At 40.1% G+C, this 21669-nt stretch overlaps 2 protein-coding genes across 3 annotated transcripts in view; one reads left to right on the top strand and one right to left on the bottom strand.

Moving 5' to 3' along the window:
- The window catches only part of MTOR (mechanistic target of rapamycin kinase), a 56492-nt gene that overhangs the window by 15143 nt on the left and 19680 nt on the right, over positions 1–21669 (top strand). The window contains exons 26-32 of the mRNA XM_015882433.2: positions 71–213; positions 1291–1453; positions 1590–1735; positions 16515–16590; positions 18226–18365; positions 20556–20656; positions 21158–21273. Coding sequence (XP_015737919.1) covers positions 71–213; positions 1291–1453; positions 1590–1735; positions 16515–16590; positions 18226–18365; positions 20556–20656; positions 21158–21273 — 885 coding nt within the window. The remainder of the gene's footprint in view (positions 1–70; positions 214–1290; positions 1454–1589; positions 1736–16514; positions 16591–18225; positions 18366–20555; positions 20657–21157; positions 21274–21669) is intronic.
- ANGPTL7 (angiopoietin like 7) lies at positions 2891–8840 on the bottom strand. Of its 2 annotated transcripts, none has more exons than XM_015882434.2 (5): positions 8256–8840; positions 6547–6650; positions 6006–6200; positions 4946–5144; positions 2891–4404 (listed from the first exon to the last, which is right to left on the bottom strand). In XM_015882434.2, the coding sequence occupies exons 1-5, from the start codon at positions 8632–8634 to the stop codon at positions 4235–4237; spliced, it is 1047 nt and encodes a 348-aa protein (XP_015737920.1). In that variant the 5' UTR covers positions 8635–8840; the 3' UTR covers positions 2891–4234. The 2 variants fall into 2 exon arrangements, with proteins under 2 accessions (XP_015737920.1, XP_015737921.1); XM_015882435.2 differs by having other exon boundaries at positions 6547–6647; positions 8256–8839.

The raw sequence follows: 21669 nt of genomic DNA, 5'->3' as shown, positions 1-21669 counted from the left end.
TGGATTTCTTCTGCTTTTGGACTGCGCTCTGTTTAGTTTGGTAGTTAAACTGTTTTGCTTTCTTCTGCAGGCCTGGGGAGCAGCAAGAAGAGTCTCCAAAGATGACTGGTTGGAATGGTTAAGAAGACTCAGTTTGGAGCTGCTGAAAGATTCTTCCTCACCATCCTTGCGCTCATGCTGGGCCCTGGCTCAGGCATATAATCCTATGGCTCGGTACAGTCTTTTTCAGATCACTTGAAATTGCAAGTGTAAGCCAGAGGTTATAAGGAAAAAAATGTTTCTTAAAAGCTTTTAGGCTCTGTAAATAGAGTTCCTGGGACAAATCAAATAGTTGGCAACTTGATTTCATTTCCAGCCTTTGCAATTGGCAGCTCCACGATGTGCACAAAACATTAAGTGGAATTCTGCGTATTAGTCTAGAAATAACATAAGACACAGAAGAGTGGAGCTGGAGAATGAAATAGTCTCATGGGTCTGTTGTGGGTGAATAAAAATTCCATAGAGTGGAGTAGGCTGCTGTGCTTTATTGCAGCCAGTGTATCTGTAGAAATGTAGAGTTTCTGTAAGCAGTTGCCCATTTATCTCTTCATTATGAAATACACTTGTCATCTCAGTACATAAGAATCTGGCTACTGCTGATAGAAAAGTGTTTGCCCTGGTTTAATTTCATGTAGATGTGAGCTTCGTCACTTAGGAAATTGAAGAATAAGTGTGATAAAAGGTCAGCTCTTCCTAGGTAGACAGAGGGAATGCTCCTGTCTTCCATGCATACTTGCAAATGCATCACAAATCCATTTCACAGCGTTCTTCAGAGTACTAACAGTGACAAGGATGTTCACTTTCTTTTTCATCACCATTCCTTCTCCCTCCCCAGGATTTGCCACTAATGCAGTCTCCACTAATGCTGTTGCAGTCCTGTAGTGAGTTCAGAAGGTACCTGTGCACATCTGGTGAAATGCCCAGTTATTTTCACTGCATTCATTTATAACCAAAGTCAGATGAGGCCTCATCCTTTGTCACATAAGTGTTCTTGCTGCTCTGAAGATTCTGTTTTAGCCTAAGATACTTGCTAGCAAATGATAGTGCTATCTCTTACTATCATATTATCTCAACCTATTATGTATTCTTAAAATGTAAGTCTCAGTATTTCCTACAGAAGCTGCTTTTGTAAAAGCTAACCACTGTGCTTCACAGGTGGATGCATATATGCTGTTTTGTAGTTATCTTTGTTTGCAGTCAAATACACTTTTTCTCATGAGTAAACTCTTTTTTTTTTTTTTTCTCTCTCAGAGATCTCTTTAATGCTGCTTTTGTTTCATGCTGGTCTGAACTGAATGAAGACCAGCAGGATGAGTTGATCCGAAGCATTGAATTGGCCCTGACTTCTCAGGATATTGCAGAGGTCACTCAGACACTGCTGAACTTGGCAGAATTCATGGAACACAGTGATAAGGTAGGCCCACTGTCAGGCTTTCTAACACTGGTTAGTCAGCAGGTGTCCAGTGCATGGAAAGGATGTGAAGAGTTTGTTCATACTTTCACTTCTTATTTTTTTAATTAATTATCTTTTATGTACGTGCTCTACCCAGGGTCCGCTGCCTTTGAGAGATGATAACGGCATTGTCCTGTTGGGGGAGAGAGCAGCAAAATGTCGAGCATATGCCAAAGCTCTTCACTACAAGGAGCTGGAATTTCAGAAGGGTCCCACTCCAGCCATTCTAGAGTCTCTTATCAGGTAGGACCACAACTGATGAGATGACAGTTCTTAGAAATTTGGTATCTACCACAAGTCTCTGTTGTAGGCTTACCTTCTCTTGCTTGTAGTTGTACACTCCTGCATGCTGAGTTCTGCTACAAGAAGCTACAGGAAGCTGAAAAGGTGGGGCTTGTTCTGATTTCCTCCCTTTACACCTTCAAGTTCTGTATTGGGCTACTTGGAGCAGCTTTAAGACAGATTAAAGAGATTTCTACACCTATAAATAAATAAATAAGCCAGAACAGCCGAAGCTTTTGACTAAAATTCCTGTTCAAATTCTACTCTTCTGGCTTAGGTTGATCTTATTCTTCATATGTCAAATTGAACATACTGTATTGAGTGGAGTAGTGTACTGTCATGAGCTTTGCCAACAATAACCACAGAAACATAGAATGGCCTGGGTTGAAAAGGACCTTAAAGTCCATCTAGTTTCAACCCCCTGCCTGTGGTACCTGTACAGTTAGTAACAAAGCAGAGCAAGCTTCTGTAGCAGAAGAGTGGTCATATGCCCTCTCAAGAGACATCATTTCCATTTTCATTTTGCATTTGCTTTGCTCTGCTCTCAGAGTTCAAAAGCGTGACTCAGAGTGTGCCCACAGAAACACTAGAACAAAGTGTCATTCAGTGTTGGAACAGAAGTTCTGCTGAAGTGATTCAATTGCTTTCTTTTAAAAGAGATTCAAACTTTGGGTCTTTATTATTATAATTTCAGGAGGTTTTCTGCAATTGCATTGTGGTGTACCCCTTCTCTGCTTACCAGCAGCCCTGTTTTGTAATACAACTCTTGGCTTAAGAACTCTGAAGGGTTTGGATTTGGTGCTAAACTACCCGTTTTCAAACATAAATCTCTTTCTTATCCTGGGAACGTTAATGCTACAATCTGATATCAAGAGACTGATTTTTGGTTAAACAAAAACTGGCTTTGTCTGTATGCGGTAATTTTTCAGTCCTCATAATTCATTGGAGTTTGCTTCCTTGTTCCCTCCCCACCTGCTCCCAGCTTCTATTTGATTTGTTTCATCCTTTGTCCTTTTATTTTTCTGAGGGGGGGGTGAGAAAATAGAATTCAGTGTGTCAGTTTGGTCACTTGTGCAGCTATTTCTTTATGCACCGTAGAGTAAGTAAAGGAGCAAAGAGTAGAAATAAATCAGGATTAAAAATGAAAGACAATTTATTAGAAATCTTTTAAATTTCATCTTTCTAGACCATACTTAAAATGGTTCCAGCTATAGTTCCATGCGGCTGAAATGTATATTATTAATAATTGAACATTTAATAGTCAGACATACATAAAGCAATTACTGACACTTCTATCTCCCTTTTCACACAAAACCAAACAATTTAAATTAGATTCAAGTCCTCTTTAAGGTGAATAAAAATAGATATATTAAATATAACTATCTTTTCCAACATATTCAAACAACAGTATGGCTATGGGAGGAGTCTTTTTTTAATGTTATTTGCAACACTGTGTTATAAAAGGGAGAAACAACATACTGATTTTTAATGTAACTTCTCCAGTTAACATTCAATTGGAAGATCTTCAGAACAAATGTGAATGTTTCTCAATGTATTAAGTGGGATTGAATACCTTGTGGATTCTCTGATGTGTAGTAGTGTTTTGCTTGAGGATACAGTGGTTTCAGGTGTTGGACTGGAGTTGGCTGAGTCTTTATTTTTGCTAACTTGCTCTTTTCTTTTTTTCTTACTGCCTTATAGAACATTTCTATATCCTAACATGAACATAATTTGGTGGCGGCCTGAAATGTTGCATTCTAGTTTTATCAGGCTTTAGGAATAAGTATTGTATAGGATATGGGATAAATCCTTCCTCCAGGGCACTGTCTGCTGCATGTAGCTGTCTGTGGGGACGGCAGCAGGAGATGGCAGTAAAACTTCAGGAGAGAACCTGCACACTAATAGCTTATGGAGAATTTTGGGCTTCATTCTTCCTTCTGTGGGGATGTAAGCTGAAGAAAGATGCATCAAGAACATTTCTAATTGGTGATTCCCCTCATTTGAGTCCAGTATGTAGCTTTTGTGATTTGAATCCCTCTTGAAAGGAGTTAAACAGCAACATTTATACTTGACAGATGGAATAGGAACAAGTAAGCTTTCTTTTTGCAGTCCCTGCCTAATTGTTTAATACAACTGGCTAGTTGCAATGCTAGTGAAAACACACCAGGAAGTTTTCTGAAGGTGATGTAGGAACAGGAGGTGTCTTGCATTTGGTTCTAACCTGTTCTAACACAGTGTTTATCCCTTTAGAAAGAATCTTCAGAGGAGGAGATAAGTGTGAGCCCTGATAACACTAGTGGCTGTATCTGGTGTTTGCTGTGCCTTAGTGATTCTGTGTGTACATACTATGCATGTTTTGCACATACTAGATGAAGTGGACAATTAAATGGTGGGAGTTGTCAGTCGCCCACCTTCTCTGTAGTGGCATCATGTAGCTGTATGATGAGGTGTTGATTTCCTCTATGGTTTGAAGTCTTCTGGCCGGATCTTCATCTCAACCCTCTTTAGGGAATAGGTTGACCCATGCCATCCATACCAGGTGATACCATCCATGTTTTTGGTGTGTTCTCCTTTCCGGTAGTAAACCCCGTTCAGGTTGGAATCTGTGCAGCAGTTGTACCAATATCCACCTTTTCAGAAAATAAATGAACAGATTCTCAGTGAGCCACTTACTTAAAAACAGGTATGTGTTGTACTCATATCACGATGAATTATTGCTCTGTCCTGAAGAAATTGTCCAGAATGCAGTATTTGATTCCTAGTGTCTATGGCCCTGATAGGTGGTATTGCATATACATTCAAGACTTAACATAGATACTGAATACACAAATTCTTTACAGTTAAACAGACAATTTAGTCTGTTAGCTTTACATTTAGTTGCTCGTTTCTCTTGGAGTATTTTGCCATCTTTCTGACTGAGAGCATAGGCAGTGAATTTGGGGTTCCTAGTGTGGACATCTGAAGGCCTTTATAAAGGGTTTCTGGGCTCTGTGGCTAAAATTGGTTATTTTATTCAGATGGATATCAACAACTTTTATTTACACATTGCATGGGTTTGGACAGGAAGTGGAAAAAATAAAGGGTAAGAAGCAGTGGAGGCAGTTATCTTTGTGACAGTCTCATGTGCTCAGCAAGCTCAGTGGGGGCAGGAGGGCATTTGTGTGCATTTACCTTTACGGAACTGGGCACAGTCATCCACACACTTGTCGTTATCTTTGTCCTTTGTGCTGAAGGCTGTGTTGTTGTGGTACCTCAGCGAGTCACGTCCTGTGTTGCCAGTGTAGTTCCCCACAAAAAGGCGGTAGCTGTTTAATTCATTGCTCAGGGTGAATTGCTTATATTGTGCGTAGCGTATGTTACCTTCCCAGTCCTGTCATAAACAGAGAAGAAATAATTCCTATTAGAATGGTAACAAAAAGACTCTGTGGCCTGTATTTATATACAGTGCATGTTGCATGTCTTTTCTCAGTCCTTTTTTTGTGAGTCTTTTCTGTCTCAGGAACAGGCTGGTGGAACTTCTCTAAGGTGAAGAAACTTTCCAGAGCAAGATACCATGGTTCCAAGTCTCCGCACTGGTATCAAACAGTGCGTAGGAAAACCTGGTTTGTAGCCCCCACATCCAGCAGACTCCTTTAATAGTGTGCTGCTTCATGTCTTCTCTTTTTTCTCTGAAAGAGCAACTTTTAGACATAAAGCCTTGCAGCTCACTTCTGTTTTACTTATCTCATCCCTCGAAGCAACTGAGCTGACTAGAAACTAACCCAAACCAGAACCAAGCCCTAAGGAGACTGTAGAAATTATTTGTTGGGTAATACAGTGCAAACTCACTTGTATGCGAGCCAGAAGGAATTGCTGCTAAGTAGAAGACTTGGCCTCAAAATCTTTATCAGATCCCTGAGTGAATGTTTAAATCTGCAGTGGTAGCAGTTTGATCTGTCTGCAGTGGATCATTGAGGATTCTCCAGAGTTCATGTTACTGAAGACATGGTCTACATGGAGATGAAGGTTATAACCTTGATTTTGCTTGCTGGAGAACATGGTTCTACTTTGTCCTTGAATTTGTCACTAGGACCATCCTGCTTCCTTCTTTTATAGATAAAGCATGCAAATTCCTCAGGCCTTCAATAGCAATAAGAGATGGTATCTGCTTTGGAAGAACTACTCCATACAAAACAAAGCCAAAACATCAGCCAACAACCTTTGGTTGCTGAAATTGAGAGCTTTTAATTACCTCCAACTCTACCCGCAGGACAGTGGGACGTCGTGAAAGTCGGTAGATGTTTTCATTTCCCAGCCAAAAATCTCCCCGAATATTGCCAAATCCTTCCCTGTATTGTTTCCAATCCCTATTGAAAGATGTCAGACCGACTTTACGCCTCTGAATGATAGTCCAGCCACCTCCATCTGTCTCCATGTCACAGAACACCTAGAAGAGGAAAAATGCAGTGCTTATCAGGAGACTTATCAGGAGCTTATCAGTTTATCAGGAGACTTAGGAAGTTTGTTTTCAACTGAAACATTGAAACAGCACAGTTCCAGCTTTCACAAGTTGAAGAACTTCCTGTTTTATTTAAAAAGAATTAAAACAAAAAACCACTGTTATCTAAACATCTTACTGTTTGCCCTGCTTAAATATACTTATCTCCAAGGTTTGTCACTGTAAAGGTGCTGGCTCAAGGTGCAGGGCATCATAACTCAGTATGTGCTCTCTTTCTTTTCTATATTATATTTCAGAAGGCACTTAATGCTTGTTGTGTATGTTACATCCTTACCTCCAGATCTGGACTGCCCAGGAATTCATCAGGAGGCAGCTTGTAAACACCAGAGATGCGATAGTTCCTCTGATAAAGTGATGAGCAGTCATAGACAGCATCTACTTGAATCAAAACCATAAAGTAAGAATCTGAGCAGTGAGAATAATGCCCCCCTCCCCCTGAGTCAGATTTCTTTAAAGCTTCATTTGTAGTACAAGAAATAATTAAGTGAGGAAGGTTTCTTACAAGTCTGTTTATCTGAAATAGTCCAAAGAGAGGTCTTTCTTCCTTTTCACATTGCTACTGTATATGTTTGTGTTTAAAGGTAAGAAGCTGTAATTGCTGTCCCCTTTCAGTAGTAAAGCCTTATCCAGTAGAATGGATGGGCCTGCTGCCAGGTGCTGCTGAGATTGTGTGCTTGAACAGGTTAGCTGTATTTGTGGGTGAGGCTCAGCACCTTTTGCACTGGAGCTGTGACAGGTGGTGGCTTTTAGCTGCAGTCAGTCTCTGTAAGCCTCCTTTCCCCCCTGTGCAGGGGCTGACTTGGTGCTGTTTCGGAGGAAGATAAACCAGCTGAAGCAAGGCTTTACCTGTTCTGACAGTTTTCAGTTTAGTACAGTCAATGTGTCTTACCTGGTGTAGTCAGACACGCTTGAATTAAACACCTTCTGGGCTACTTTCTTGTGTGTTGTTACTTTTTTTTCCCCTGTGCTTTTACTATAGCTCCAATGAATTTAATCCATAGTGACACCTCTAAGACCTACTGTAAACAGTGAGTGGTGTGTCAAAGCTGAGCAACTCAAACTTCCTGCCAGCAGAATGTAGTAAATAGGCTTAGAAGCTCTTAGGAAAACAAAATGGGTGTATGTGTTTTCTTTTTTCTTCTGCAAATTCAATCATCCTGGAAATAACAGTCTAAAAGGAATCTGAAGCTTGTTGAAATAGTTTTCTCTTTAAGATAAAAGACAACAAAATCTGAATAATGCTTTCTTCTAGAAATTGCTTTACAGGGAGCTGAACTACAAAATGCACCTGCATTCCACATTACAAGCCTGTGCAATTGCTGTGTGCACTGAAATCTTCCCCTAGGGAAGAGAGAATTTTGAGTGATTTGAATGTGTTTTGGCTGGGTGTATATCACTGCTTACATGTTGCATCATCTGCACCTTTTGAATTTTGAAGAACTGTCATTCAAATAGTGGCTCAAGTCTCTTGCTCAGAGATCATCATAAAGATGCAATTACAAATCTACAGTAATGCTTGGAAAGCGTTTCCTATTGCTTTACCAACTTCTGGTTCCCTGTCAGCACTATGAACTCAAAGGATGTCACTGCCAGAGCCATTTCCTCCCAGAGCCAGCTCTCCTTTAGGATTGGTACTAGAAATCATCAACAAATCAACAGCTCTCCTTTAGGATTGGTACTATTGGCTCAGAAAGTAAGGTGTAGGACTGAATTAATCACTGCACTAATACATTATCTATTCAGTTTTTCCACTCTCTGGTAACAAACATGCAGGCATTAAAATACAGCTGGATCTTTGGACTTTTGACATGAAGTCAAATTGCTTTTTTCCTGAGGATCACCTGCCTAAAGAAGTATTTTAAGCAGATGTATTCTGTTCGCAGTCTGGATAAGCACATTAGTGGGACATGCTAGCATTAAGAACTAATCATTCATTTTGAGCATTAAGATGTGCAGCTGGGAGCTTGGAGACTCCCTCCTTACCAGCTGAAGTTTGCGTGACCGTCTGAGCTGCCTGGAGTTGCATGATATCTATCTGGTTGTTCATTTCGGAGTACTTGCTCTCAGCATCAATGAGGCGGGACTCCATCTGCTTGGTGCTTCCTTCCAGCTCCATCACCTGCATCACCACATTCACCCAGTCACCTTCCTGCTTCTTGCTCAGCTCCTGCAGCATTCTGCTCAGGTTGGCTACTTGCAACTTGAGCTCTTTAATCTCATCGCAGCATCCCATCATCTTGGACTGTATGTTCCCATTGATTGTCCTCCTTTTAGGAGGCTTCTGCAGCAGTGCTGGATAGACAGCAACAGACACAGTGATAATGCAGAGCCATGCCAGCTGAACAGTAGATCTTGCCGGCATTTCTGCTTACAGCAACAGAAAACTTCCAACTGACTGCGGGTAGTCTGAAAGCAGCTGGGGTATGTATGAAACTTTCTGCAAGTGCTGCAGCAGAGTGGTACCTTGCTTTCTTCCAATGAAGTGAGTCTTTGAAGGTGGAGCCTGTAGAATCAGCCTTTTTCCAGACCCCTCCTGTCAGAGTATGAGCTTTCTAAGTCTCTCTCAAAGCATCTTAAATACGTTTTTTTCTGTTTACTTCCACCCCCTGAAACTATGTGGAGCTTTCTGGCCCCTCCCAGTTCATCTGTTCGTGTCAGGTATTTACTGGGTGAAATTGGAACAGGTTTTAGCCAAGGAAGGTTGGGAAGTGCAGGAGAGACTTCACACGCCTTCAGGACAGAACTGAGTGGGAGAGGGCTAGGAAATGAGGAAAGTTTCCAGTAAATTTTTGCCCATTGGATTGTAGCCCTCTTGGTGACTAACTCTGGTGCTTCAATAACATGAGAGCCTTGGAGGTGCTGGATGTAAAAAGTCTGTTCTAACAGGATGAGGTTTTTTTTTGTTTGTTTTTTTACTCTTTGGAAAGTTCAAGGGAGGTAACTCCCTATAAGGTACCCATAGCTGCAGAATAGCTGCTAACATACTGTCCAGGAGTTGCAAGCACAGAGTTATTACTCCCCACCGTGTTCCATAATTTAGGGAATATGTTAACAAATTAATTTGTTTGGCATCTAATTCTCATCTCTCTGGACACTCTTGTCTTGGGAGTGCACGTTCATGGACTTCAGTGCTGTCCTTTTTAGAGATGGGACATCTAAGGGTGGGGTGCACAGAAGTCTGCAAAACAGGTAAATCAAACCCCACGCTTCTGTTTGTGCATGGTGGACAAGCGAGAGAACATTAATGCTGAAAGGCCATCTAACTAAAGTTGACAAGCAATGTGTTTTTTACAGGAAACAATCATTGTAACTCCAAGTGTTATGGAGGCCAGTTTATTGATAAGGCTTTGATAAAGATGATCTATGGGTAATTAAAACATCCAGAGTTATATAAAGCGTAGGTTTAAGAACAACTTTTAAATCTTTAGACCTTCAGGGTGTAAGTCAAGCATCAGCTGGGTGAGATCCCAAGACTTTCTTTTTTCTCTGTATCCTTTAAGAGTTAACAAGTTGATAATAGTTGTCTGATCCCAAAGTAGAAAGTTTCATCAATGCTGTAACCTTTTGCTAAAGGTGTGCAGCTTTTCTTCTAGATCCTTGTAGATCAATTTTTACCTCACAAACTGCCCTGCACTTGCCATATGTGTGGGTTATTCTCTCTCTGCAAAGCTTCTGATTGTGAAAACTGACAAAGATAAGATACAAATGAAGGGGTAAATGACTCGTGTGTCTGTTCCAGGGGTAAATGCCATGAAGATTCTTGGTGTCCAAGAAAACAAAATGAAGCTAATCTTGCTCTTTTTATGAAGAAAATGAGAATAAACACAGCAGAGACATATTATCCCGTCTAAAATTCTTTTGCTGGTCCAAAGCAGCTGCAGGATTTTGTTTAATTAAGATTAGAAAAGCCTTGGTGATCTCCCATTCTCTTTTAGCTGGTATAGTTTCTTCTCCTTTGTTACACTTTTAGCTAGATGCTTCATTTCTGTCTCTGATTTGCAGCACAACTGGCAAAGAGCTTTTCTGCAGAACAGAAATGAGACTCCTCACCCTTCACCAGGGTGCAAAGATTTAGGAAGATGAAAGCATCAAAGTGCTGAAGATGCAGAACGTGTTAAAGAGGAAGAAGAGGCTCTTCTGGAGATTAGAGATCTCCAAGAGATCACTGTAGGTGCCTTGAGCTGCGCTGCGGGTGACTACCTGTGTGCTGTATTTCAGGCAGAGACCCTGCAGTATGTAGCACCAGCTGATGAGGCTGCTGTGTGCTGCTGCTGACCTGAGGTATCACCAGAGATAGATGTAAGTATGTAAGTACAATTTGATTGAAGCACCAGAGGACACTTCTATTTACAGTACATCTTTGGCTTCAGTTGTGTTGTTGTCATGGGCATTCCAGAAACCTTCCATTGCAAAATTGCTTTTATACTTCAGACCAGAAAGTGCCACTGCACACAGATGAAAGCCTGACCTTTTTGTTCTGTCTCTAATCCTGTCTGAGCCCTCTTCCAGCTGGAGCTTCTGCCATTCCCAGGGGCAAATTCTTCTCAGGCTGCCTGCGATGAGAAACATGTTTTCATGGAAGTTGGAACAAAGAGCATGATAAGCCCAACTCTGGCTTCCCTACCCCAAAAAGCCACCCTGCTAACGTCCCAATCTTGTTATATAGGATTGTGATCCTCTCTGCTGCTTCTCTAGCTTACAGTAACTCTTTTCTTTGCCTTGTACACTCTGAATTCCCCCACACTCATGCTTGTGTCATGTGGGGCAGATCTGGAAATGAGTAACTGTTGTCCTTGCATTCCCTCTTGATTTAAGTTTTAGAAGTATCTAGAATTCAGCCAAGCTCCATGTTGCATCCAGATGTTACAAAACAGGGCATAAAGCTTCTGAATCCCTTTTCTAAACTATTTAATTGAAAATGAGACAGCCAGGGTTTTGTTTCAGATTCAGTCTCTAAACTCTATATCCTAATTCTGGACATCTTTCTGTTACGTACTTTGATTTTCCTCACAGGAGACTATTCTGTTCTATCATTTTGTTCTCTGTAAGGTGCAACTAGCATTAGGCAGGATTGCAAAAGCACAAATCTTCACATCTGTCATTGCTTTTGAGGAAGCATTAAGAGAGATTTAGGCGGACATCTCTGTTGGCAGAGGCCTTAGCCTTAATGGAATTTGTGTTTTTTGAGTGTTGAATCTCTCCCTGCTGCATAGAAAGTAATAGTCTGTTATATGTATCAGTGTAAGTTAAAGCCAGATAAAATCAGCTGTAGAATTTGACAGTCTATAGGAAATGATTCTATACTTAAAATAGGGCCCTAATTTCAAGTTGAATTTTGGAAAGTGGCATAACTGTGGGCATAATTAAAGAGAAACAGGTTCCCTGACAGCTGAGTAGGTCCCAGTCCTCTTTTTTACTTTCCCTTAATATTGATAGAGAAATCCAGTCTGAAATTCATTGTTCTGCCTTTCTTCCATTATATTTTGTATTTGGAAGTACTCCGCTACATAGTAGCTAAAAAGATGATATCTTAAGGTCAATAACATGAGGCAGATTCTTTCTGACTTCCTTAAGGATGTTAGGTTTGAAGTGGTTGGGAGGATTAAGTATAAATATCATTACAGTTAGCACACACCTTGAGATGTTGGTTTATGTTACGTAATTAGAGAAGTATATTAATATCACTCAATTAGAACCAGGTATCTGGCCCTGGGGGGCCAGATTAAATTAGAGATGGGTGTAAATGACTGCCTTCTGTGTAGAGTATTTCTGGCAGGTGTATGTGAAGCTGAGAGAAGAAAAGCTGTGCCCTGTGGCTATTTATTTGGTAGCCAGTCATTGCAAAACCCTTAGCACTTATCTGGCAAATGCTTAAATCTCACATTCCTGGTGCCTGCTGAGATGGCAAAGATGCTCAGCTCTCTCCTGGCGGAGCCCAGAGGTCCATGCTTTGCCAGAGCCCTCTGAAGATCTGCTTTTCCCTTCAAGACAGCCACGAAGCATGGAAAAGCATGGATCTGTTCACCTCTCTTTTTAAAGATGAATAAATGTTTAATATTCACTTTGCTATTGCTGTACAGTAATGACTTTTGGAAGAGTGAGGATCAGGTGCAGTTAGTCTGGTCTGTAAGCGGTCACTCATTGCAACTGTTTATTGAAAACAGCTCTTTGCTGGCAGTTCTTCTTTTCTGATGTTTGTTGAATCAAGAATTCAGGGATGCCTGAACACAAACTGTAGAATTGAGGAAATTAGCCTATAAATCCAGTTCCTTGTGCCAAAGGATTATCTGTTCTGCAAAGTAGCAATAGCATCCACTTCTACTCGCAGAAGCAAGCTCTTACCACTTCTGAAGCAAAAACAAGCTTGGATTAGGTGGATAAAATCTGTGAGATAAAAGAGGTTTGATTTTAAACAGTGTTGAAGAGACAACTGTGGCTGCTTTTAGATGTTACGCTCAAGCTGCTTTATTGCAAAAATAAGGGTTTGCTTTTTCTAACAAGCCTTGAGATGCTTTCTGGAGATAGAAAACGTGTGTTGTCTCCCAGATAGTCTTGGGACTTCTTGGAAAGTCTCTAATATTAATAAAACTAACTGAGGAAGATGAAGGAAGGTCCAGGCTCTTATTTCTAATTCTTGAAGATTTAATATATTTTGAGTGACAGAATTTTGCTAGATATCCTTAAAGGTAGTGGATGACTGGACTGTATAAAAGGGAATGTTTCTAGTGAGCATTAGACATTGTGCCCGGGGTTTATGGAGGAGGAAATCCATCAGTGGAGTGTTTTTCCTGCTGAAGACAGTAAAGTTGTTATTCATTCCCAGTTCATGTCTGGTTTCTATTTAAACAGCCTTCAAAATAGACAAGCAATAGAAGTGCCTTTCTCTCGTTCTTCTTTTTGTAATTCTAGCTCAGAAGTGGGCTTTGCACATTGTTTAATATCTTGATAATTAAACAATAGGTTCGTCTGACCTCTCACAATTAATAAAGTTCATAGATTGAAGATTTTGTCCATATTTTGTTTCATATCAGGGAATTTGTCAGGGATAGACACTGTTTCCCATTACTATACCATTCCATCTCTGCAAACTGTTTTTCATCAGCCTTGTCACATCTTAATATCCTGCTCATTCTCAAGTGCTACACACAGGTTAAGGTTGGACAGTAGGGTTGGATGTTCCCCATGCTCAGCTCTTTCCTGTACTGATTAACAAAGAGGGGAAAAAAAAATGTAATCTTGGATTTATGTCTTCTCTTTGCACAGCTCTCTGTGCCAGTCTTTTCCTTGTCCAGCTTCCCCTTCTATCTCTGCTGAAGACCGTGCACTTGAAATATGGAAATTAATGCTTCTGATATTGTTATTGAGATAAAATTCAATTATCCTGTACTGCTTTATGCAAGTCCGGGTGGGTCAAACTCATATAAAACTGGTGGAAATCACTTTTGCAGCTGATTAATGCTCATCTTGAAGGAAAGTATAGGGATCTTGCAGTCTGTTTTATTGGTTTTCTTATTCACTTTATTCCATAAAAATCAAAATCAAATAATGTATTTTAAGTAGTGAAATGAGTGCAATGTATATTAGAATCTCTGCCTTGAAACAGCTTAAGAAGTCTCTTGCTGTCTCCCTTGGCTCCCTCTGTAGCTTTATTTTGTGTACCATTCTGCTTCATGTAAGCAGGAAACAATACAGATGGCTTGTGCTTTAGTTAGAAGACTTTAAGTGTGTACATATGGCATTTAAAAGATTGAATTTGGGGATATTTTACTTGAACATTTGTCTTAGGAGAAAACAATTCACAACTTAGCATTTCTGGAAGGAAGAAAGTAGCTGCTGTCCAGGCCAAAATACAATCTAAATCTCATGGAAATAAATTAGATGTAGTATACAGACACTGTTGAGGTCTGAAAGGATGCTGTGATTACCAAGGATTTATTGCTGGGAGGAAAGTCAGTGAATATCCAGCCATCATTAATGAAAGTTTGATGCGTGAGTTTTGCTTTGGAGGGATTTCTGTGTTCTTCATACCAGTTGTAACTCTCTGTGTTTAGGTTCATTTTTGCCAAAGCTATGGATGCTTTCTTCTTCCATTTCTGTAAGCACCCTTTTAATGTGCTCTATCAGGACACTGACAGATTCCCCATCAGTGGCTTATCCCAGTCCAAAGAATTACTTAGCTTTACTCACTGTCTGGGTTAGATCATTTATTAAGAGTGATTTATGGTTAATAATAACAACACTGTGTTATATCTATTTCTGTATATTCTTTTAAATCCAGGTCTTTCTCCTTCCCCTTTTTTCCTCTCCCTCTCCTTAAACAGCTACAACTTAGAGTATTGAAACATGTAATTGTACGGTGGACAGCCAAGAAAGTACAAAACAAAAAGGAATGATTGAGTGCACCAGGGAGCGTCAGCAAAAGTGCAGTGCTAATAGTCAAAGAATAAAAGATAATGGACAATTTGTCAGGACACGTTGACGAGAAAGATAAGTTGGAAGTAATTAACTGCCTGACATACTGGAAGTGATGTTCCTGCCAATGGCTCTTTAAATCATCAGGATATGAAATGTGACAACCATTTATCACTTTTATGGGGCACTGCTGTCTAGCGTTCCCTTGAGAAGCATGGAGTAGTATGTACTTTGACTATCTTATTTAAGAAAGGCATGGATATATTCCAAGAGCTTCCCATTTTGGGTTGCCTGTGTGTGAAGAGCTGTGACTGTGGTAGGTTCTTAGTCTAAGCCTAATTTGACCTCAAACTGCTCCTAGTTCCTATTTCCAAAGGTGTTTTACTTGACATTGCCAGGTATCCAGTGTGTCCATGAGCTTGGTTCTGTAGTTGTCAAGAAAGGAAACTTTCAAGGAGAGAATATATATAGCACTTGAAAATGTCCCTTCTCTTGACAGTCTGTTCAGATGACTCCATTTAATACTGTGGATTTCATTGTCTTATATGAATCAGTGCAACTGTTATGGGGAAAAGATATGTATGTATATGCTATCATTCTGATAACAGGTAATGAAGGGCATTTCTGCAGGCTACACCTATATGTAACAACATATTCAAAGGCTGTCTATATGTCTGTATGTTGAACAACATATTCAAAGAACTGTCTCTGCATTGCTGTCACTGTCCCTGTTTCGATAGGTTTTGCTGTTTCCTCTCCCAACATTAACAATTATTAAGATTGGATTGTAATCTGTGGTGTAACGTGCTCAGTTGTTGCGATGTCAATGGGAACATATAATACAAATGGAAGGAAAAAATATCAGCACTGTAAAGTTCTTAATAAGTGCAGCCGGTATTTGGTGGCAGGAAGGTCTTGTATACATAGAGGTGGGTAAGATGGAAAAAAAATGCTAGGGATGAAGTTCTACCTTAATGCAATGAGATTCTCAGGAAATTAAAATGAAGAAATGGAACATGAGAGCAGGCGCTGAAGTTTTGCTCAAGCCCCTTTTTGATCACTGTTAAATCTTTTCTGTATCCCTAAATTTAATGGTAGCAGAGAGGAAAAGTGATAGCTGGAGAAATAAAGCAAGCAAAACCTCAGAAGAATCCTTTCCAGTGTGGTTGCCAGTGATTGATTTTCTTTAAAGGCAGATGTCCTTATCTGAAAGTATTCTTACATAATGCATGTGTGCTGACTTGGCAACATCTGCATCTTCAGTTCCACCAATTCATATGCCTTCTTGTCAAACTGGTTGTGCACAGCTGTGCATCTATTGGATTTGTTTTTGCCTATTGTGTAAATGGAAAGCTGACATGGATTGTCACCTTACACGAGTACTTCCAAATGGAAATCTCAGTGTTGGAGGATGGACTTCATATAAATTCCCAAAAGGAAATCTACTTAATCCGTAGTCAGAAAATGCCTTGCAATCCACTTTTATTTCCCATATGCAGTGTATGTAATCCAGCCTTTCTTAACACTGCATCCAGGAAGCTGCTTATACTGGTAAAATGAAGCCAGCAAACTGCTATTTACATTAATAATCATGTACAATCATTGTTTTGTGTAACAGGTCTTGGGAATATGTGCAGAAAATATATGTACCCCTATTGTAGCCATTGTGTCTCTTCATTAGTCTAATCATTCACTTAAAAGTTTTAAAGAAAAAGGAGCATGTTCCATTGGTATTTCTAACTGACAGAACGTGATACTATCAAGGAGAAGCTCATACCAGCCCCTGAGAGCTGCCAGCTGTGTTCAATGATCTTTCTCTTCCTTCTTCAGCATTAACAATAAACTGCAACAGCCAGAAGCAGCTGCTGGGGTGCTGGAATATGCCATGAAGCACTTTGGGGAGCTGGTGAGTCATGATGGATATCTATTCCTCGTGCCTAATGTTGTCATTTTATTTTGAACTCTGTTTTTGCTGTGTGTTGGGAGGGAAGGGTGTAAAGATTCTGTTCTGAGCTTTATATGCTTGAGAGTTTTTTGAGAAACTGTTCTAGGTAACACCCTCCAGGTAAGAATTTAAGTTAAACCTCTGGCTTCTTCCATTCATGAGGCACATGAACCTGTCAGAGAGTTTATGGGTACTCGTTTATGGAACAGTAGGTTGGCCAATCCTGTACAGTTTTGACTGCTCACAGAAATAAATTGAATACAGAAGGATATCTTCTCTTAATGACCATTTTCCTTCTTTTTCTCTTTAATAATAATTTCATTTGGGGTTTCAGATACCTGTGTTCTCCAGCCAATTGTACTTTGTTAACAACATGATTTTGCAGTGGTAATTCTTGCAGTACCTTAGGGGGATTGTTTGGGAAGAGAAAGCAGCGCACTAAGCACTAGGCCAGGGTTTTTCATTAGGAGCTACTAGAAAATGGGAACAGGTTTAAGCACTCATGGTGAAACTCATTTGGATAGAATTCCTTTGGTGTTAGGTTTATGTGAAGTTTTGACCTGACTGGGACAGAGATCCTTCTGGGAGAAATACTGACTTCAGAACATCTTTGCACCTTCTTATGATTCCATGGGACAGTTGAACACAACTCCTTGTTAGCTAATTCTGACCTCACTCTGAGAAATAATGTATTTCAGTAAGCAGAGTTTCCTAGAATAGGCAGTGCAAAGAAATTAAGAGGATCTGTGAGCTCTGCTTTCAGGAACTTACTTGAAATGTTACGACTAAGCCAAGGAGTTAAAGGGCTGGTATTTAAATATCCTAAGTGGAAGACCTGGCATGCAGAGCATGGGCTATATTGACCCTACCCAGTGGGCTGAGAAAAGAATCCATGCTGCAGTATATGTCAAAGCATGAGCTGCCAAGGACTGAGCAGAAAAAACTTTGGCAGAGATCAGTATGGAAGAAAGATCCAAGGCATTTTATTTCTTGAAATTTAGAAACCAAATCTAGGAACAGACTGAAGATAAGGATCACCATTTGGTTTTTAAAACCTCTGTTGCAAACCACAGACTTCTTTTGTAAGGGTCTTGGTTAGACCCTGTCATACCTGCCTGATCTGCTGGAAAATGGCCTAGCAGTAGCCAGACACACTGTGCACACTGTGCTGTTTTCTTTTCTTCCCAGTTAGTTGCACCATTCCTCAGCACAGCACAATGGCAAATTGAGTTTTTAATAAACTTGCTGTTTTTGCCTCTTGCTCCCCTGCTCCAAGAAGAAAAGCATCAGGCAGAGCTCAGCTACTAAATCTAGCATTTCAGCAGTGGGAAATTTTACCATCTCTCTGGGTAAACCTGATGCATTGATTCATTTCTGTCAAACTTGAGCAATGCTTAAAATTTGTTTTCTCATGAGCTCAAAGCTTTTTTCTGTCTCACAGACATCTGAGTGAGTTTATTTCAAATCATCAGAGGGCCAAATGGGCACCATAGATGTAGTATTTTCCAAGAAGAGTTGCAGTAGGTAATATGGAATGTTGAATACTAATACTGCTATTTTTTTTCTGATTTTTATTATTATTTTCTAATCCTCCAGGAAATTCAAGCTACCTGGTATGAAAAACTTCATGAATGGGAAGATGCCCTGGTGGCTTATGACAAGAAGGTGGACACAAACAAAGATGATCCTGAGCTGATGCTGGGACGGATGCGTTGCTTGGAAGCGCTTGGAGAATGGTAAGAGGAATGCCTGAAGACTGAGAAAAGGCCAGCTGATTATATCAAGTCTGTCCCCATATTAAAGTAATCTGCAACCTCTCCTTTTATATTTTCTTGCTGTTTCAGAGATACAAGCTGCTCTACTTTTCAAATCACTGCCTGACTTTTCTGTGGATTCTGTCACCTACGTGATTTTTTTTGTTGCCTGAATTCCTTCTTACCCAATAGTCTGAGCATTTCCAGAAGTGTATTTCTTTGTTCATGGGAGTCATAATTGTAAATAACATTCTAAGTACTTTCAGGTGGAACATTTGATAAATTAGGTCTGTAAATCTGCAGCCTGACGATCCTATCAACTCCATTTTTAAGAGAAGGATGACCTCAGGAAACATTGATTGGGCAGGATTTGTCAAAAAAGATCATAAAATGAGTTAACATTGGCCCTCCTTTGTAAACTTTATTACTAAAGTAACAGATTACTCATTGTCAGATCTACTCTACCTATCCAGAATCCAGTCCTCTGCACATCTGGTAGTGAAGTTGTCTGCTTCCCAGTCATCGCCTTGGTGTCAGATTATGTCAAGTAAATTGCTCTCACTTTGAAACCCTTGTGAATTACCAATTTTTTTATCACCCTTTTTAACGTGTATTAAGCATTGCCTTTGTGAAAGTTTGGGACTTCAAACTCTGTGTTAAATGTGTGCTGTCAAGAGGTAATTGAATAGAGTCTATTTTCTTGAGAGGATGAGCTCATAGTCTCTTATAGCTTGATAGTTAAGTTGAGGCTTCTTTTTTTTCTCCCTGCTCACCTCAGTTCAAAGAAGATAATGGAAGAAGACATATCCTGTGCACTGTAGTGTGGAGTTTTACCCAGGGGCATAACTGATGCAGTTCAGGCGCCGCCTTTCTACTGAACTTTTCATGTCACTAGAGCTCTCTGCTGATGGGTCCTGACATGAACCCATGGGATGGTGCACAGCAAGGAGACTCCTCTTCCCTAAAGTCATTTTACTGTTGGAAGTGTTTTGGTTGTTCTTTCTACAATTCAGAAGAGCTTTTGCAAAGGTGCCGACTGTTCTCTTGCAGCTGACTTATGTAGACATCATCCCCAGACTGAGGACTCCCTAGTTTGGCTGCTGATACTCTTCAGTAGCGTTCAACATGATTATTTTGTGTTGTTGACTTCTTCTTGTCATAGTATTTGACACTTAATCTAGGGCTGATGCTACACAGCATCATTATTTCAGTACTCTGTGCAGTGACATTTTGAAAGAACAGCCAAAATATTCTTGGCTATTTGTCTCCTGATGTGGTTATGTCTGCAAGAGTCATGCTACTTCATTAGCATCTACTAGTCTTGATTTACTGCTGTTGCTATTTGGCTTGGGTTTTCATTTGTTGTGTTTTATTTTCTCCTGGACCATTAAGTTGTCAGAACGACTGTCTTGCCTGTGGCAGCCCATTGGTTCTGTTTGACTAACTCATCTTTCTTTTTGGGAGAGGAAAGGATGACAGTAAAGGAGGAAAGTTGGCAGCTCTTTCGCTGCTGCAGAGTATCCAGCCTAAGAAATGCTAGAACTGCAACGCCCACAGTACTTGGTTTGATTAACAGAGCATTCACAGTTGATTTAAAAGACATCATATAAAAAATACTGGTGTTTCCTCTCAGCTGGAGATGAAATATCTGGAGTCCCTGCTGAGATCTTGCCACAACAAGTCTTCATAATAGGTTACAACAACACTGTTTTTCTAGTTTCAGTCTTCAAACTTAATTGTATGTTTATCCAGAGTGTTTGATAGTGGGAACCATTTGTAAGCTGTTCATGTAATATATTCCTTGTACTGAGGCTTCCAGAAAAAACAGATTTTGATAACTTCTGATCTTGTTTTTTAGTACCTTTGGAGTATTATTTTTTTTCTTGGATTTATGGACTGTAGTTCACGGATCCATTTGTAGAATAGGCATTATTAAATGCTGAAGAACAAATGCAAACTTCTGTCTGGACTTGTTTTCAAGGCATAGTGTGTTCTTAAATTATTTTTGGATGATAGGATGTTTGTCATCAAACCAGCATGTCAGAGTTGGCCAGGTGAGAAGAGGCAAATCCTGTTCTCCACTCTACATAAAAAGAATTGGGCCTGTTGTTTAGTAAGATATAATTTTTGGAAGAAACTTTTCACTGATTAGAAGTTGTTGTTTCTTTGTAGGGGCCAACTCCACCAGCAATGCTGTGAAAAGTGGACACAGGTCAATGATGAAACTCAAGCTAAGATGGCAAGGATGGCTGCTGCTGCTGCCTGGGGTCTAGGTGATGTATCTTTCTAGCTGTGCTTGTGTGAGCGTGTATGACAGCCAGCAATGTAGAAGCACAGATTTAACTTTATAGCAACAAATTGTAAGAAACAGAATAATCAACACAATCTGTTTGTATTGAGACATGAAGTAGGTGTCAACACAAAAGCTCTTTGGAAAAGCTGTGTTTACATATGGTGTCCCTGTGTGGTGTCAAGTAACAGAGACTGCCTTCTGGGTCTGAGTAGATAAGCAGTTACTTAAGTGGTCTCTCTTATGTCTGAAGAGTCTTCTGACATCTGTCTTGAGGTTGATTAATTGTAAAAGATCAAGGAGAATTGGTTCAAGCAGGTACGAGTTGTCAATTCAAATGCTATAGGCAGAGGGAAGCAGTAGAAGTTCCCAGAATCATACTGAATTCAGGCCTAGTCACTGAGGCCTAAGCATTGTAGAATAATTCTGTTCTCATCTCACAAAAGGGGCTGTTGCATTGCTGAGGATATTTGTGTCTCTGCAGGTCAGTGGGACAGCATGGAAGAATATACCTGCATGATCCCAAGGGACACCCACGATGGTGCCTTCTACAGGGCTGTACTGGCTCTTCATCAGGACCTTTTCTCTCTGGCTCAGCAGGTAACTCCTTCCTAGGCTTCCCAAAAAGCTGATTTAGGGTGGGCTAGATTGCATAGCTATGATGAAGGGATGCTGTTTCAAAGCATTTATCTATATGTGAATTGCTTAGTAATCTTTTTTCCACTGAATGTATTAGACCTTGTTGATTGAGCTTGTCTTCTGTTTCTAGAAACACAGCAGTGAATACATTTGTACAGATGTTAGAGGTCCAGAGCTGTAGGGTGCAGAGAGCCTTAGCTATTCCTAGACTTCTTTCTTTTGTCAGTTTCCTAGAGGAAGTGCAAAAGTTCTATTTCAGCAGGAATCCTATTCTGCAAGATACTGCTTGATAAAAGACGTTAATGACATAAGACATATGTAAGAATCTCCATGAATATTCTTTGTGCTTCTTATATT

The sequence above is a fragment of the Coturnix japonica genome, chromosome 21 (assembly GCF_001577835.2).
Source record: "Coturnix japonica isolate 7356 chromosome 21, Coturnix japonica 2.1, whole genome shotgun sequence".
In the NCBI taxonomy this organism is placed as follows: domain Eukaryota; kingdom Metazoa; phylum Chordata; class Aves; order Galliformes; family Phasianidae; genus Coturnix; species Coturnix japonica.
This window is presented reverse-complemented; position numbering and strand designations above follow the sequence as displayed.

Bases quoted from the DNA above. Each gene is read 5' to 3' on its own strand.
- ANGPTL7 (XM_015882434.2), bottom strand. From the start codon at position 8,634: ATGCCGGCAAGATCTACTGTTCAGCTGGCATGGCTCTGCATTATCACT. The intron at 6,201-6,546 runs GTAAGGATGTAA...TTCCTCTTCTAG, and splicing joins TGGGCAGTCCAGATCTGGAG to GTGTTCTGTGACATGGAGAC. The intron at 4,405-4,945 runs GTAAATGCACAC...TTTTCTGAAAAG, and splicing joins CTGTGCCCAGTTCCGTAAAG to GTGGATATTGGTACAACTGC.